The sequence below is a fragment of the Micropterus salmoides genome, unplaced genomic scaffold, assembly GCF_014851395.1.
Source record: "Micropterus salmoides isolate LMB-PRFRI ecotype aquatic unplaced genomic scaffold, ASM1485139v1 Ms_hic_scaffold_7, whole genome shotgun sequence".
Lineage (NCBI taxonomy): Eukaryota > Metazoa > Chordata > Actinopteri > Centrarchiformes > Centrarchidae > Micropterus > Micropterus salmoides.
Window position 1 is genome coordinate 31,793,091 of NW_024044459.1, and position 17,070 is coordinate 31,810,160.

General features: G+C 40.0%; 1 protein-coding gene across 1 annotated transcript; it reads left to right on the forward strand.

The window, feature by feature from the left end:
• The first annotated feature begins 5,157 nt into the window (after positions 1 to 5,157).
• Positions 5,158 to 17,038, forward strand: adamts13 (ADAM metallopeptidase with thrombospondin type 1 motif, 13). The gene is made up of 29 exons (XM_038703448.1): positions 5,158 to 5,348; positions 5,658 to 5,724; positions 5,927 to 6,060; positions 6,389 to 6,472; positions 6,719 to 6,843; positions 6,945 to 7,091; positions 7,639 to 7,773; positions 8,043 to 8,193; positions 8,311 to 8,415; positions 8,526 to 8,677; positions 8,817 to 8,880; positions 9,282 to 9,408; positions 9,501 to 9,649; positions 9,736 to 9,856; positions 10,178 to 10,258; positions 10,352 to 10,533; positions 10,667 to 10,823; positions 12,228 to 12,357; positions 12,453 to 12,629; positions 12,803 to 13,001; positions 13,080 to 13,182; positions 13,268 to 13,397; positions 13,524 to 13,700; positions 13,784 to 13,988; positions 15,207 to 15,552; positions 15,626 to 15,769; positions 15,857 to 16,036; positions 16,532 to 16,707; positions 16,825 to 17,038. Exons 1-29 carry the CDS (start codon positions 5,271 to 5,273, stop codon positions 16,975 to 16,977), a joined length of 4,179 nt encoding a protein of 1,392 aa, XP_038559376.1. The 5' UTR covers positions 5,158 to 5,270; the 3' UTR covers positions 16,978 to 17,038.
• Positions 17,039 to 17,070: the final 32 nt, after the last annotated feature.

Here is a 17,070-nt window from a genome sequence, read left to right on the forward strand (position 1 = left end):
AAAAACGGAACAAGAATGGTCATAATTGATGCAGCAGAAGCTGAGATTTCTTGAGTTTTAGTCCTTAGGAAGGCTCAATTCAATTTTCAATTCAATTTTATTTATATAGCGCCAAATCACAACAACAGTTATCTCACAGCGCTTTTCATAAAAGAGCAGGTCTAGACCGTACTCTGTGATGATATTTACAGAAGCCCAACAGTTCCCACCAAGAGCAAGCACTAGGCGACAGAGGCAAGGAAAAACTTCCTTTTAAGAGGCAGAAACCTCGAGCAGAACCATGGCTCAGGGTGGGCGGCCATCTGCCTCGACCGGTTGGGGTGAGAGAGAGAGAGAGAGAGAAAGAGAGAGAGAAGAGAGTGAAAGAGAGAGAGAGAGAGAAAGAGAGAGAGAGAGAGAGAGAGAGAGGGATGTAAGGAGAGAGAGAGGGGAGGGAGGCAGCCTACACAATATACACACAGAGGTACAGACAGCGAAGGTAATGTTGCTATAAACTAAATGAAAAATGGTACAGATATTTATAATAGTGTTAATGGTAACCATCGTAATGTTAATGATTATAATAACAATAAGACCAGCTCCGGCTCATGCTCCAAAAACACTACAAATCCCATAATGCAGCTCAGTAGACTCTTGCCTTAGACAAACACTGTGGGTTCTCATTACAAAAAGGCTGGACGTCCTCTTATCTCAGTTGAGGATGACATTTAGGGAAGTTAGGAATCCTAAGTTAGGATGGTCGATACCCTGTCCTACATTTGATGTAACTGCCAAAAATTGCAGCATCACTGTAGGTCTGTATGGCAAATGACAGAGAAGACGGGGAACAACATGAACACCGAAATCTTACTATTTAAAGGCTACTCAAACCGTATGATGATGTTTTAAATTTCCCAGAACATGTATTAATGGGTAGCATATACTGCAATCAATCAAGACGATTCATTTTGAATTTGATGGACGTGCTACATCCGTTCAAATCTTTATCCTAGTTTCATAATATCATAATTTGCAAGTGAATTCCCAAAAGGGTGGGGTTTCTTCTCCTCCATCGACACAATTAATGCCTCCATATGAATGCCTAAAATTAAAGCTAAAATGTAATGCATGTATTTTCTTGTCCATAATGTCAAGCTAACTAGCCAGTTTAAGTGAAGTGAGACAGCTGTGGTGATGGATGCAGGCGGTGTTGTTTACATTCTAAATACAGATACAGGCATGACAAGACGAGTGCTGACTGAAGAATTGAGTAGATAAGATACAAGGACTGAGATGGATAGGACATAGCCATGAGTTTAGGAATTGCTTCTGTAATGGGAAGATAGGATTTTTTCTAGTTAAGATAAGACCAGCAAATAGCAGCTAAATGTTTTTCTTATAAGGCCCCAGGTCTTTCAAACTCCACCCACACAGACTTTCTGTGAATAGTCTCAAGACCAAGTTGAGATAACAGCATCATGGTTATTGTCTCTGATTTTAACCCCCACCAAATACATGTTTTCACAGGCTGAGTAGTCCTCTACATTGCAAGTAAACTGCAGTGTAAGATTTAAGAGTGTTAAGTAATTTATGTTGTTTCAAAGTTTTGCCTCTAACAGTTATTTTGGAAGCCATTCTATTAATCAGCTGATAAACTGAAAATCAGTTAGATACCTAGACTTGAAAAAAGCCTTAAAAGCTTGAGACTGGGATGACAAATTGAAAGAGCATACCAGGAAAATTCATGTTAAGTTTAACCAAACATAGCCTACTGTAACTGCTGATTTGGAGAGCACAAGGCCTGCTGAGTGCTATATGGGAATGAGGAAAATTTGAGAAATGTGCTAAAGGAGAAGGAAAGAATTTCAGACTGGTTTGAAGCAAATGATTTCTCTTCTGCAGTCTTCACATATGTATTATGCTACGTGAAGGATGCAAGGACAAGACATTTTTCCCACGAGTCTCATTCATCACATTTGTTACTCATCCTTATTACTCATTTTACTTGTGCTTGAGTCCAAGTGACTTTGCAGTCAGACATTTTCATTTGCAGCTTGTTAAAATTCTGCTCCCATCAGCCGCATTCCAACAGATGTTTAGTTGTAGCGTTTGTCCATTAACAACTGCTACATCATCATTCAAAATCCCAATAGGAGCTTTCTACCCATTCATGGGCGGGTTGGATCTAAATGTGGGTTGTGTGGCTTGGCCATCTTAGTATTCAGTGCCCTTCCCTGCAGTCCTGTCAACTGCAGTTACAGTAGTCTCATAGGAATAGAGGGAACAAGACTGAGCACAGGAGAAAGAGGCCATGGCAAAATGGGGTAAATGAATGGAAGATTTCTAATCATTTTATGCTGCAGACCTGAGAGCAGGTGGAATTGAGAAAATGCTTGATTCTTTTGAGATACATACAGTTTAGTTTGTGCTCTGTGGGTTAGTTAAACTGGCCAAAACTCAGAAAACTCACTTTATTTACACAGGTTGCCACCAACCATTTAATCCAATATAAATCTTTATTCCACAAATTTGACTATTAGTGTCATCAAATGAACAAATTAACTGAGAGAGACTGTTTTCAAGAAAAATGCCATACATTAAGGCAGTTTTCTAATGTTTTGCTTACAGCCTTATCACTGATAGAAGTAGCAAGGAAAAATGCAACACATTTTGCAGTTTCTAGCGACAAAAAGATCCCCTTGAGACAGGTTGAAGTTGCCACTAATTCCTATTCTTTTTTGCTTAGTTTCTGAGAAGGAATATCCATCTACAGAATGAAGTGTGGAAGTTCCATTGCAGACCACCAAACACTGGCAGTCATTTCTCCTTTCCCCTCATTTCATTGGAACGAAGCACTTCCCCTGAAAATTCTTCAGTGTAATTACTTGCAGATATTTGTCCATTTATCAGAAACCACGCACCATGATCATTAAATCATCATCAGCACAGGGGCATCGTGCAGCGTCTTTGCATCACAATGATATGCTGACATATGCTAAAACAGCTGGGGCACTACTGGAAGAAAACCACTGCCTGGAAAAGTTCTGTATATTTTGTAGTGCCACTGAGTTTTAGTACCCTCAGTATTGCATTACAAGTGGGTAAGTCATTTTCTCTGGGCTGACAATATGCCATCAACACAATATTTGTCTTAATTAGCAGCAAAAAGACAAGAAGGTAATGAAAACTCCATCAGCAAGAGGAAATATTCATGAGATTTTTTTATATTACAACTTGAAGACAGAGCCACTTATACATAAACAAAGCGTGTAATGACTGAGAAAAACATCCATACATTCGAAAAACAGATGTTATGAGGCCATTTGGTGGTGATATTTTATGTATAGCTAATTTTAATTCAGCATCTAATCCATTTCTCTGGCACTTTTATAAATAGCCACACACTTAGCAGAAATGCAGCTTCAATGACTCAGACATGAAAGGTTTACTAGATTTAACCATGTCCCTCTGGTTATAGTAACAACTGATAACTTGCAAGATAAAAAAAAGCATGGTCATGGCAAGCTATTCAATTATTTCAATTATCTTAATCATTTCCTTTCAAGCAAATACAGTATTGATGCTTGTCCTCCATACAGTATGCAAACATAGGTGATGGGCTGTCCTAAAGAGGCAGGTGAACATTTATAGTTTTTGCACACATGAATCTTTTAAAACAGTGCGACAGATGGAGGAAATGACAAAGAGCAGCAGATGAACGAGAATCCTTTTATGTACAAGCCAGACCCACTCTACTTAAATTCATCTCAAAATGAAACACTGAGAGGCTGGGCATCACAATTCAAAATCTAGTTGGCCAAATGTTTATCCAAAATGTTTGTACCAAGTAGCATACCATTTGGAAGGTTTTGGAGTATGTTCCCTATAGATTGTGGCAACAAAATTAGTATACTGAAAATAGTTGTGAGGAAAGGATGATGGAAATACGACTGTATCTATCTAGCAGAGTAACAGAAATCATTGGTTTTCTATGATTAACTCTATGCACGAACAACTTCCTCCTTCAGTAACTGCAACCAAACATTTTCCCGAGGCATCATCTGTTGTGCCCGCTTGAGTAGCCCATATGGCTAGATATATATAATTTAGGATCATAAATATACAATCCCTACCCTCCTCTGAACAGACATGGCTTTGAGGATCCAACAACATGTATCATAGTCTGTTGTGCTCAGTAAATCCAGCAGGGCATTGAGGTTCTAGTGGAGCAGAGATGCTGGTGTAATGCCTGACACACAGCTGTTAATTCAGACTGACAACGGGCAGATATCTGGCAGACTAATGGCAGATGGGGCTTGAATCCTAGCTTTATAGAGATAAACTATGCCCCCTCAGGAAGAAAGAGGACAGAGAGGAGAAGGGGAGTGGGGGTGGTTGAAAGGTGGATATTTGTATCGTTATCATAGCTGGAGGAAAATGTTGCCTATTAAGCAATGAAAATGAATCAACATAGAAAACCAGCATTGTGTAAGACGTAGGACACAATCAGTAGGGCCCAGTTTACTTTACTTTGTATCATCAAAGACAGAGTAATATATTTAAAATTATACCAAGGTATTAAACAAATTGTAGCTGAATCTAAAGAGAAAAGTCACTCATCAGGCCCAGTTTAAGTTTGCAAAGGAAAATAATTATAACCATGTCCCAGAGGAAACAATTTCTCAGTTCTAGCTTTAATGTTGTTGTTTTATTGTTTCCACTGTGTATCTTCTGCCTTCTAAGTAAGCAACTTAGCATTAGATAAGGTTTTATGACTGCCATGGACATGAGGGATGTTATTTTGCACTCCTGTGGAGGAGTGTGTGTGCTTCTGTTCCCTCCCAGTTTCTTTCAGTCCAACTACAGGATCATGTCTGCCCTCTAATGGCTGACATTATGGCAACAGGCAACAATGCACAAGATTATTTATTATAATGAGGATAAATTCAGCAATGATTGCAGCTGTGAAATGTCTAAATATAAATATGGGTGGATTTTGGTTACTAAATAAAAAATGCAGCTGTCATCACTGATTCTCTCCTGTCATCAAAATGACATGACACAAATGAGTCACAAAAAACAGAAAACCCAACCAATGAGTGCTGTCCTCATGGTCCAAAAGTTGGAAAAAACTGGGAAATGACGTGTGTCACTCATCAACTTTGTCCCTGCTGTTTGCATAAACACACATTACTCAAACCCTCTTGTCTGGGCTCTGTCCTGCTGACTAGGAGGATCACATATTCCTAGTGTTAAAGCAGAGCAGGTAGACACACAGGAAGAGGGGAAACATGGGTTTTATGACTCTGCTCTGTCTGCTGTCGCTGCGGCCTGGCTTTGCCGCTCTAATGAGTTCTCCATTGGAAGAGGTAGGTGGAAAGCTGCGGGTGAACAGGAGCACTGTGGTTAGTGATTCCACTGCTCGGGACTTCTGCAAAGTACATTGAACTCTTCAACTTTAAACTGTTTATCATCCTGTGAAAATCCCCGACCTGCAGAAAGGCACTACGGTGCTTTACTGGATTTACATGGCAATCACTGAAAAACAAAAGCTCTAAAATAGTTTTTTATTTTTCACTTAGTGTTTTGGGCCACAGATCTAAATGTAGTTACAGAGGTTTAAATCTGCTTTTTCTAAAGGACCTAAAAATGGTGTTATTGTTTGTGTCCTCTTAAAGCTTTTTCATCACTCCTCCAGTCAAAGAGACATAGTTTCCTTTCCTGGTTCTTCTGTTGACACCTCAGGTAGGTCTCTCTATGGCTGAACTGTAAAAGTTCGAGGTTGAAGACTCACATATGCAATGGGAATCTTCTTTCTGTCATGGTGTAATGAAGTCTAACAGTAAAACATCATCTTATAGTATGTATTTAACTACAAAAACAGTTACTATACACATAAGCAGATTACTGGTATATGTCTATACTGTTTTCTTGTCCTTGTTCAAAGTGAGTGGGCGGCTGCGTCGATCGGCTCTGATGCCTGATATCACACATCTGGAACTGCTAGTGGTGGTAGGGCCTGATGTGCATCAGGTCCACAAACAGGATACAGAACGATACATCCTCACCAACCTCAACATTGTAAGTCTGAGCACAAACGTAGAGTAAAGCGTTGGTTTTTCTGAACAGCCTACGTTCTGTCGATTGCCATTTGAGTACCTTAAAACCAATGCATGGGAAAAGGTGTTGGAGCAAACTCAAACAAGCACTATTTACAACCCTAAGGCTGAAATAAAGAATAATGAATAAATGATCAAGGCCAGTACAAAAGAGAAAAAAAGAATATATATGTTGAATTGTTTACATAATTGGACCTATAGACTGCAGTGCAACACTCCAGCCCCATCATACTCTGAACATCCTTAAGTATATTAACATTATATTGACTTATATTCCAATTTCCACCCAGGCCTCAGAGCTGTTGAGAGACATGACCCTGGGCGCCAACATGAGGGTGCACCTGGTCCGCATGATCATCCTGTCAGAGCCAGAGGTAAGCGGCTCCTTGTCATAACTTAAGTTCAATGTAGAATCAAGTTCATAAATGGACAATTTTGAGAAGTACTCGAGTAATCTAAAAGTCCTATAGCACTTGTGTAATTTAAATATGCATATGTACTAAGCTAATACTGTTATCCCGAGTGACTTTAAATGTTAGCAAGAGTATATAACCTTAAATTCTGTTTCTTTACATTTTATTATCAGTGCCTTACTTTTGTAACTGTGGTCACTCTTTTAGCCAGAGATCCAAATGTCTGCGAACATTACCTCTTCTCTCAGAAGTGTGTGTGACTGGGGCAGAAGGATAAACCCCTCAAACGATACAGACCCACTACACGCTGATCTTTTGTTGTACATTACAAGGTGTGCTACATTTAGCTGGATGTATTACAAATATATTTTTTCTTCATATTTTATTAACTTGATCAAAACATGTTTAACTGTATGTCTACCATCCCAAACAGGTACGACCTGGTGTTGCCTGATGGGAACAAGCAGGTCAGGGGTGTAGCACAGCTGGGTGGGGCTTGCTCCAGTGAATGGAGCTGTGTGATCACGGAGGATACAGGCTTTGACCTGGGGATCACCATTACTCATGAAATTGGCCACAGGTAAAGCAGAGTCTAACACATGAACGGAGAATCTTCATTATCTACAATGTATGTTTAAAGTCCACATCACAGCTTCTAAACCTTATTAGGTAACAATTTGTTTCAGAGGTCTGTAATTTCCAGACATTTTTCAAAAAGTTTCCTGGAAACAGCTATGTAATTTGGCACTAATTATAGGAGAAGTATAGACAGTGTTTGGTACACTTTCAGTTAACCTATATTTTAGTCAGTTCACAGCATGTCATGTAAACATGCAAAAATGTAATATTCACTACAGGCAAGCATACAATTAAACAAATAGAAAATAAAATGTCCAATAACAGATGTATAATGAATTAATAATTACTTGTATTTAAATTTAGCCTTTCCTTTAAGGATACTCCTATGTTCCCTAATTTCAAGTATTGCCACTCACACAAACTCTAATTTCAACAGCTTCATTATGATTGCTCAGTTGAGAGAACAGTAATTACTTTAAAGTACTACTTAATTACTTTATAATACTTTTGAATTCAACATATTTCATATTTCATTTACTTTCACCCAGTTTTGGAATCAACCATGACGGAGTGGGAAACACCTGCAGCAGGAGTGGGTTCATTATGGCCTCTGATGGAGGCTACAATAGTGTTGATCTCACCTGGTCCCCGTGCAGCAGACAGCAGCTGCTCACATTCTTCAGGTGGGTGAACCTGTTCAGAGCAGCTGGTGCATAACAATGTCTCTCATTCATCATGCAGACTTGGCACTGATGAAAGGGCCTTTCATCTATAAGTCATGACTTAATGCTTGATAGATAAATGGTTTCTTTAAAACGTTGTTACATCTTAAGTACTGAAAAAATCTTTGTTATATTGTAAGCAGTTAAGGTAGAAATGTGATATATATAGTATATATATAGTCTATAGTCTGATCTTGGTGATGAGATGTCAAATGTAATAATGTTCCCAGTGAAGGGAAAGCTGAATGTGTAAAAGATCTGCCTGCATTGGGAGGCTCCCTGCAAGACTGGAAGCCTGGTCTATATTATGGAGTTGATGACCAGTGCCGTATAGCTTTTGGTAGCACTGCAAGGGCCTGCTCTTTCACCAATCCTGACATGGTAAGTCACATGGTAAGGGCAGTAATAGCAGCTTGCTACCACCAGGTGGCACTACACATCAAAAATATACAACATTTTTGTAGCATGTTTACAATGTTGGTCTATTTTTTACATCAGCCAGCTTGTCGTGCTCTGTCCTGTCACATTAACCCTGATGATGACAGCTCCTGCAAACGTCTCCTGGTTCCACTGCTGGACGGGACAGAGTGTGCACCTAATCAGGTACTGCTGCATGATCAGGGAGTCATTTTGGTGCAGTCATTTCCCAGAGTATTATTTACTAAAAGTAGTCCTCAAACATGTGTTTCATGAGGAGCACTCCTTTCTTCCAGTGGTGTTTGAAGGGGCGCTGTGTGTCCTCAGATGAGCTCAGCTCCTCTATGGTGGTGCACGGCTCCTGGTCCAGCTGGTCAGAGTTCTCCCCCTGCTCACGGACTTGTGGTGGGGGGGTCAGTCATCGCACACGGAAATGCAGTAACCCAAGGTAACAAATGTGATGCAAGCATCAGTCATAGTGCTGAAGATCCTGTGACTGTACTTTACATGGTGAAGCTGTTTCATCTGTACAGTTTATAGATGACTTGCATTTAGTGTTACCACAATATATTTGTCTGATTTTTCAGACCTGCTTTTGGAGGGAGTGATTGTGAGGGACCAGATATAGAGGCTGAACTTTGTCACCAGTGGGTAAGTTCTTACTGTTTATGTTTACAGTGGGCCTCCATACAGTAGGTCAATACTATTTGCCCAGTGGATCATCAGAATTAGCCTTCTTTTTAATGATCTATTGTCAGTAGTTTAAAGTCTGTGCTCCCATATGAAGCCTCCAAAAACAGAAGCACTGATGGGATGACTCAGAGAAGTAGAGGCAAAGAAGTAATTTAAAAGTGAGACCATGAGCTTGGGGCAAAGTGAGCTATTCTAAAAATCAATTTTAGATAAAGAAAAATGTTCTGCCCTGAATGCCTCAATAGTGGTTTGGGGCTGAAGGTTCAAACCTGTCAGTGGTGGATTCAGACACCATCATCAGGCCAGAAAAGCACACACACACAAAAAAATCCCTTGTGTTTCTCCCACACATGTTGCAGCCATGTAAGCGCACCCAGATGGATTTCATGGCAGAGCAGTGTTCCCAAACAGACCTCCACCCCCTCTACCTGCTACCAAACACTGCCTCCTTCTACACCTGGGTCCCTGCTGTAGGGTTTGCACAAGGTGGGCCCAAAGAAAACTTTTTTTCCACATGTAAAGGTACAAAACCTTTATCTGAAACTTTTTTTTCTATGAACTCTTCTCATCATAACCAGGGGATGAGCAGTGTAGGTTTATGTGCCAGTCCGATGGAGAAAACTTCATTGTGAGCCGTGGCTCTCAGTTTGTGGACGGGACTCGCTGTGAGTCGGACAGCCCTCCTCCATTTGGCTCCACAGCTGCTTGTTTAAGAGGAAAATGCCAGGTAGAGACTTAAGAGAATAGACACCATCTTCAATCTTCACACTCAGTCTTACACCTTTCCCAAATTCACTGTTTATCTCCGATCAGCTGTTTGGCTGTGATGGTGTGCTACACTCTGGGAAAATAAGGGATGTGTGTGGGGTGTGCGGTGGAGATGGATCGTCCTGCAGCTTGACCTTTGACTCCTACACTGGTGGTCAGGCCAGAGGTATCAAACAACAGTGTATCATGATTGAATTGACAATTTTGACAATCAATGAATCAGTCATCAGTGTGGTAATTTGCAGCTTTTCTCAGCTTTATTTGGCTGTAAATTGAATAGACTTATGATAGACTGTAAATTGAATAGACTTATTGTCTTGAATAGACAAGCAGAATTACGTCTTGGGGCATTTTTCACTATTTTCTGACATTTTTAAGACTAAATAACCTGATAATTAAAAAATCAATAGATTAATTAGTAATGATAGTCACAGCCATAATCCCTCTATTGTCTTCCATGAGTTACAATCAGAGCTCTCTGTTTCAGAGTACACCACCTTCCTGTCTCTGCCAGTGAATGCCACACAGGTCCATATTGTCAACAGGGCACCTGTCTTCACTCACATGGGTGAGTGTCATCACTTTGCAAGAGATTTACATTTCTAAAACAGGATTAACAGGATTCAGACTTGCTGTTGTTTTTGGCATTTGGCGCCCACAGCTGTAATGATTGGGGATCAGTACATTGTGTCTGGAATGGGCAGCATGGCACTGAAAATGACCCATCCCTCCCCGTTGGATGATAACCGCCTAGAGTACGGCCTTCGTCTGACTCCTGACCTTTTGCCTGAGATGGAAGAGCTGCGGCTGCCTGGACCTCTGCAAGAGGAGATAAAAATACAAGTCAGGGGAAACGCATTAATTTTTGAAAGATGAATTGATGTCACATTCTAATTCTAAGATGTGGAATTTCGTCAACACTAAAGTTTTGCTTTCACACATCACATCTTGCAGCAACATCCGTTTCTCTTCACAGGTTTATCGCAAATATGGAAAAGAATATGGAGAGAAAACAAATCCAAACATTAGCTACCAGTTCTATGTACCTACCATAAACAGTGACTTGACAGATATCACACCTAAAGGCAAATGGGTTGTCTTCACAACACCCTGCTCTGTCTCTTGTGGATCAGGTAAGTAACTGTTAATCACAAATCATATTGAAAAGCACAAAAACAATACCCAGTAAAATATAATGCATTTTATTAAATGTCATTATAAATCCACAGGCTCACTGCACAATTTAGACTTAGCCTTCTTGTTTTAGTAGCCAATAAATTTTACAAATAGGAGGCATTTGAATAGCAGCGATATTGACCTTTTTAAGCAAGCTTTTATGCCATACTTAAAATATCTGTCTATCATTTTTAGATTAGTTTTTTATGTGTGTAAATGAAATGTGTACCTCTGTTTGCACGCTCGCTTGCCTTGAATTGCCCCTTGAGGGACTAATAAAGTATTTAGAATTGAATTGCATAAGGACACTGCAGTATTGAATATGCCAAATTCATTTTGTCATTTTGTCTGATCTCAGATGTTTTCAGGAGAAAATCAGAACAAATGTCCACTGAATTGATGAATGAATGGGAAAGATTTTGTCTTTAACATATGTTGTTTTTTAAATGGTCCCTATCTGAATGATGTTCTCATGCAAGGACAGACATTTCATGTCACTGTTAGTGGGGACAATAAAAACATCTCGAGTGTCTGAAAAAGGTAGGCAGTGTACTAAACCACTGTGAGGCATATTATGAGGGGGAAGGACGTAATCTTTCAAAACACATTGGACTGACAGTATAGAGCATTTAAATGCTCACTCATTTAAATTTAAATTAATTATTGCTAGGGACAATTCAGTAGTTGCTGGATATTGGTATGGATATGTCCCTACTGTTCCTACTCATTCTTGAATATGATTAAAAACACTACTACTTTCTGGGCCGATTAGCAAAGAAAAAGAAGTTTTATCTAGTGGAAGCAGGGAATGGTCATCTTAAGACATAAAACAACCTGTTAACAGTAAATTGGAACATCTTAAAACAATATAAAACACCACTGTTAATATGGCAAATTTAGACGTAGATGACAAAAAAAGCATGTTAAAGCATTTTCGGTGCTACCACTTCATCAGTGTGTGAGGGAAATCCTACATACAGTAGCGTAATTGCTAGAAAGCAAATAATTCCCCCTACCTTGTATGAAAGTAATATTGGTTGAAATGGGCTTAAGAAATAATATTAATTCATTAAATATTGATATGATACTTATTGAGAATTTTTGTATACAATATCATGCTTGACATATTAATTTAATAAATCAAATTTAACTTTAGTCGTTCTATGAACAGACAAAACACCACATTTGCATGTGTGTAAACTGCAACCTAAATTTATTTTTCTTTATAATTATATATAAGTAAAAACTTTCATCTCTGCCAAAAATGTTTACAAGAAAGCCATGCAACAGGGAATAGAATCTGAAAATGTTGCCCCAATCTTTAACTTTCTGTAATTTAATTGAAGGTTTTTATTTTACAGGTGTACAGAAGCATGTACATGTCTGTGTAGATGAAGATACCAACAACCATTTGGAGGAACACAATTGTGAAACACCTCCTCCACCCATACTACTCCACACAACCTGTCTGCCCTCCCCCTGTCCCCCCAGGTTAGCTTCACACTCAACTCTGTTCCCTCCCTATGGACTGGCATACGCATACAGCTCAGCACACATGGGCACATGAATAATTCACTGTCTTACAGGTGGGAGACAGGAAAGTTTGGGCCTTGTAGTACCTCCTGTGGTGGAGGAGAGAGAGTGCGCCCTGTAAGATGTGTTCGGAAACATGCAGCCGACGTAGTAGAAGTTCCTGAATCTGAATGCCCACCTACAGCTCCAAATACTGTTGAAAAATGTAACCTGCAACACTGTCCTGCCAGGTATAAAGTCTACATTGTATTGGTGATCATTCGGTGCCCAGGTATTTATTAATTACTAAGAGTGCATGGGTCAAACTTCCTATGACCACAGAATACAAAGGATTCCAGGTGTTGTCCTGTTTGAACCCTAACATTATTAGCATTTATGTGAACACCCTAATGTGTGTTTACAGATGGCGTGTGTCAGATCCAGGGGAATGTTCAGCAGTGTGCGGGCCAGGAGAAGCGAAACGTGTTGTGTCATGTGTTCGGCCAGAAGATGGTCAGGAGGTTGAAGTGGAGGAAAGCTTTTGTTCAAAGCAGATCAAACCACCTGATTCTGTGCCCTGTGTGGTAGATGTTTGTCCAATTGGATGGGAGTCTAAGGGAGAGGTAAAGTAGAAGATGACTAAATTCTCACTCTTATTTCAAAATATGAAGCATGTCTCAAACGTTTTCTTTCTTGGCCAGGAACTGCCCATGCTAAAGTCTGGTTTATTGCCACACTCTAGACAGGCTCCTGTGTATGTCTGGAGTCCTGTTATCAGCCAGTGCTCAAAGAGCTGTGGCAATGGTAAGTTGAAAATTATACCCACCATGACTCAGAAAAAAGCATTTCCCCATCAGATAAGGTCAACCAAAGCCTGATGCTTATGTAGGAACCCTGCAGGTGTGGTTTTCCTGTGTGGACCACCAGACCAGACTGGGGGTGTCCAACTTCCACTGTGATGCTTCTACCCAACCTCATCCTCAGTCTGAGACTTGCAACACATCTCCCTGCCCCCCTATGTGAGACACGATACTTGACATGCATATAACATATTTATATATTTTATAATGCAGTAAATGTCATATTTTGTCTGAGGTTTACTATGTATCCATTTAGAGAAAGAAGGTATGTTTTATAACAACCAGGTGGCGCTCTAAGCAAGGAGTCTGCAGTGTAACATGTGGAGGAGGAGTAGCCAGCAGAGTGTTGTACTGCGCTGGAGAGACAGAGGGGGAGGAGGATGTGGTGGAGGATTCAGTGTGCAGTGACTTTCCCAAACCCACAGCAGTGGTTTCATGTAACACCCACAACTGCCCAGCAAGGTACAACATACGCAAACATGAACATGTCAGAATTTAATGTTTGCAAAAGCATAATGATTTGAATATCATTGTCATTTGTCCAGGTGGAAGGTATTCAGGACATCACCCTGCTCTGTGTCCTGTGATTTGGGTGTAGCTCAGAGGACTGTCTCTTGTGTCCAGTTCATCCACGGCAAGGAGAATGTGGTTCCGGAGGTAAACTGCCATGCAGCTGTCAAACCGGCCACCACAGTGCCCTGCCTGGTGCAGGTCTGCACCTTCAGATGGGAGGTGAAACCATGGAGCCAGGTACATTCCACAGGAGACAAATGCAACATGAATATTACATTATATTCAAGATGGAGAGATTAGGTGATTAATTGTTAAGTCAAGTGACAGAAATTTAATGATAATCTATAAATCATTTAAATAATTTTCAAGCAGAATGTAAACCACTCTGTGGTTAAAGCTTCGCAAACATGACGGTTTGCTGCTTTTCTAAGTTTTATGTCATTATAAACTGAAAATCTTTGGGTTTTGGACTGTTGGTTGGACAAAACAAGTCATTTAAAGAAATTCCCAGAAATCCCTAGTTGCGGCTGTAAATAAAATAAAGAATTACTAACAGAAGATAAAAACAAAGACAAATGAGTAGGAAATATGAAGTAAAATATTAGTCACTGGTAAAAATCTAAACATTATTGAAGTAACACACTTAGGCCTTTTCCTCATTATTTAATTTGTGTGGCTTATTACTGATTTTAAAAGGACCACGCCAGTGGCTTTGCATGTTATAGACCATTTAAATAAACCCCATTTTCTACTTTACATCACAGCTAGTCATTTTGCAAATTTTTTTTTACTGTGCTTTTGAAATATAAATGTATTTTTTCCACGAAGAGGTTTCCATTCATTAGCAGAGTCTTGAAACTTGCTTGTGGTGTGTAATCCATCACATCACAATCATTTTTGTTGAAGTAATGCAGCGGAGACTTTTCAAATCAGTCTGTACTTAAACTCCATTACTATGCTATGATAATGCAACACAATGACAAAAAAGAATGCAGACTCGATGTTCTCTGTGACGGATTACACAACTTAGGCAATTTCCAGAGTCTGACAAATGTTTTTCATATTGTGTGGAAATAACTAATAACCAATTGCGGACTGGAATATTTGGAAAAAATACATCCAAAAATATAAATCTGCATACATAATCACATCACAAATTTTCATTACAAATGAAAATTAAAGAGCTTTACTCTCAAACACAGTGGTATGTTCCTTTCCCGAGGACTCTGAACTACATTTATGCGTTATGTTGTTGTTGTTTTTTTTTTCTTCTTTCATGTGAATCTTATTTATTGTGTGATATCTTTTACTGGCGTTTATTTATGAATCATGTTCCTAACACTGAGCTGAGCTTGACCACCATCCTGTACCAAGACAATTTCTACCAACCCTGGCCATTTACAATATTAATGTAATAACTGCAGAAATTCACCCCTTTGCTGTCTTGCTCTACAGTGTTCCGTACCCTGTGGATACGGGATCCAGTCTAGAGCTGTGTCCTGCATGGGTCCCTCTAAGCCAGAGCCCCTCAGCCCTCTGCTTTGTATGCACATGCCCAAGCCCATCACCATCCAGGGCTGCAACATGGGCAGCTGCAGAGACATGCTGGCCACCTTAGATGTCACCACTGCAGTGCATACTGAAGTTAAGGCTAACCTCACAGAGGAGGGACTTCTCCTTTCTCCCACCCTGAGCCACAAAGATACAACACCAACCCAGACGGGCCATCTGCCTCAAAGTCCAACAGAGGCAATCACCATCCCACAGACCACTACGACAACCACCCCTACCCCTAAGCCCAGTTAGTACACATCAATTTCAACTTCTTATCCATTCTCAGAAAGATCTGTGGGATTACCATTATGTTTTTACAGGTCCATGTGGACGGCTACTCCTGGAAGAATCAGGCATGGTGGACTTGAAAGACATAACCAGCCGCTGCACCGTATCCATAGGTCGACCCCTAGATGAGGTCATTCATGTTAAAGTAGAATCTGGCTCTTTGAACTGCAGAAAAAGTACGTTTTATCAAATATATAAAGGGTGATCTTCCTACATCATGCCTAATTTACCTTAATAAATGCCTGCCTCATGTGTTTCTACAGGGGAGTATATTGCATTTTTTGACCGACTGGCATTTGTGAGGAAGTGCGAGCAGGTGGCAGGTAGTGAACTGACCACCAGAACCAACGTCCTGCTGGTGCGTCAAAATCTGCTCATCCCTGGGAACGGGGTTTTGTTCACCTACAAGTCACAGAAAAACATGAAGAAGAGCCACCATCAGGGTAAGTGATTGTTTTTTGCAATCCAAAAGGCAGACATATCCTACATTTTAGAAGATTGGATGACGATTAATGTAAGAGGATGCTTCACTTGCTTTTTGGAATGAATGCAACAACAAGTGAATATGAGTCCAATGTTTGAGACTATTGCAACATAAAGGTTCAAATCTAGAGAGATGTTGTAAACACTTGCACAGCCTAATGCAATCCAATACAAAAGCCCTGCAATAAATAGAGTGAAGCTGAAAATCTTAAAATGTTCTTTCCTTGTAGGGATTGTCAGTGTGGCATTGATTCAGCTGTAATAGTTTATATTGTTGTGTTGCATTGTATTGTACTGTGCTTTTATTTTTCCCCCTTCACCTCCCCTATGAATTTGGAGGTTGAATCTGCACCTGACAAAGTCTCAAGAAATATTACCTATTTTGTAGACTGTGCATATGTTCCTCATCCCATGCATTTACCAAAGGTTAAATGTAGCGTGTCTTTGCCCCACAGATTGTGACATTCAGCTGTTTTCCCCAAGTGGTGTCTTTGAGAATCCAACAACGTCCAACACTAACCACACCTGTCGAGTCCTCATCAATGCCCCTCCCTCGGTGAAGATCAAAATCCAAGCGCAATACATAGGATTAGCATTCAACTCCACAAACTCCCAGTCTACATACATTATGGTGCGGACATGCTTTTTTAACACGGGTTATTGTTTCAATATACTGCATACTTAATAGGGAAACAAAAGCTTGAGTGTAATAACTACTGCACTACTTGGTCTTGTGTTTCTCGTCCAGATCCGAGACATGGATGTCTTAAAGACCAATGTGTTTAAAGGCCGACAGCTGTTTCTGTGGCACTCCTCTGGAAATATGGCTGAGATTGAATTTCATGGAGACTACCTGCATTCCAAAGGGAGCTTCAGAGCTGAATATTACTTTATGGTTTGAAATGTATGTTTAACATTTCTTTAGTTTAAAACAATTATGTTTGTTGAATAGAAAGGCTTAAGCAGACTTCAGCAAGATCCTTTCTTTTGTGTT

What these genes read in the sequence shown, in the direction of transcription:
- adamts13 (XM_038703448.1), top strand. Translation starts at nt 5,271, where the DNA reads ATGGGTTTTATGACTCTGCTCTGTCTGCTGTCGCTGCGGCCTGGCTTT. An exon ending in TTCTTCTGTTGACACCTCAG is followed by an intron (nt 5,725 to 5,926) that starts GTAGGTCTCTCT and finishes CCTTGTTCAAAG; the next exon opens with TGAGTGGGCGGCTGCGTCGA. An exon ending in TCATCCTGTCAGAGCCAGAG is followed by an intron (nt 6,473 to 6,718) that starts GTAAGCGGCTCC and finishes TCACTCTTTTAG; the next exon opens with CCAGAGATCCAAATGTCTGC.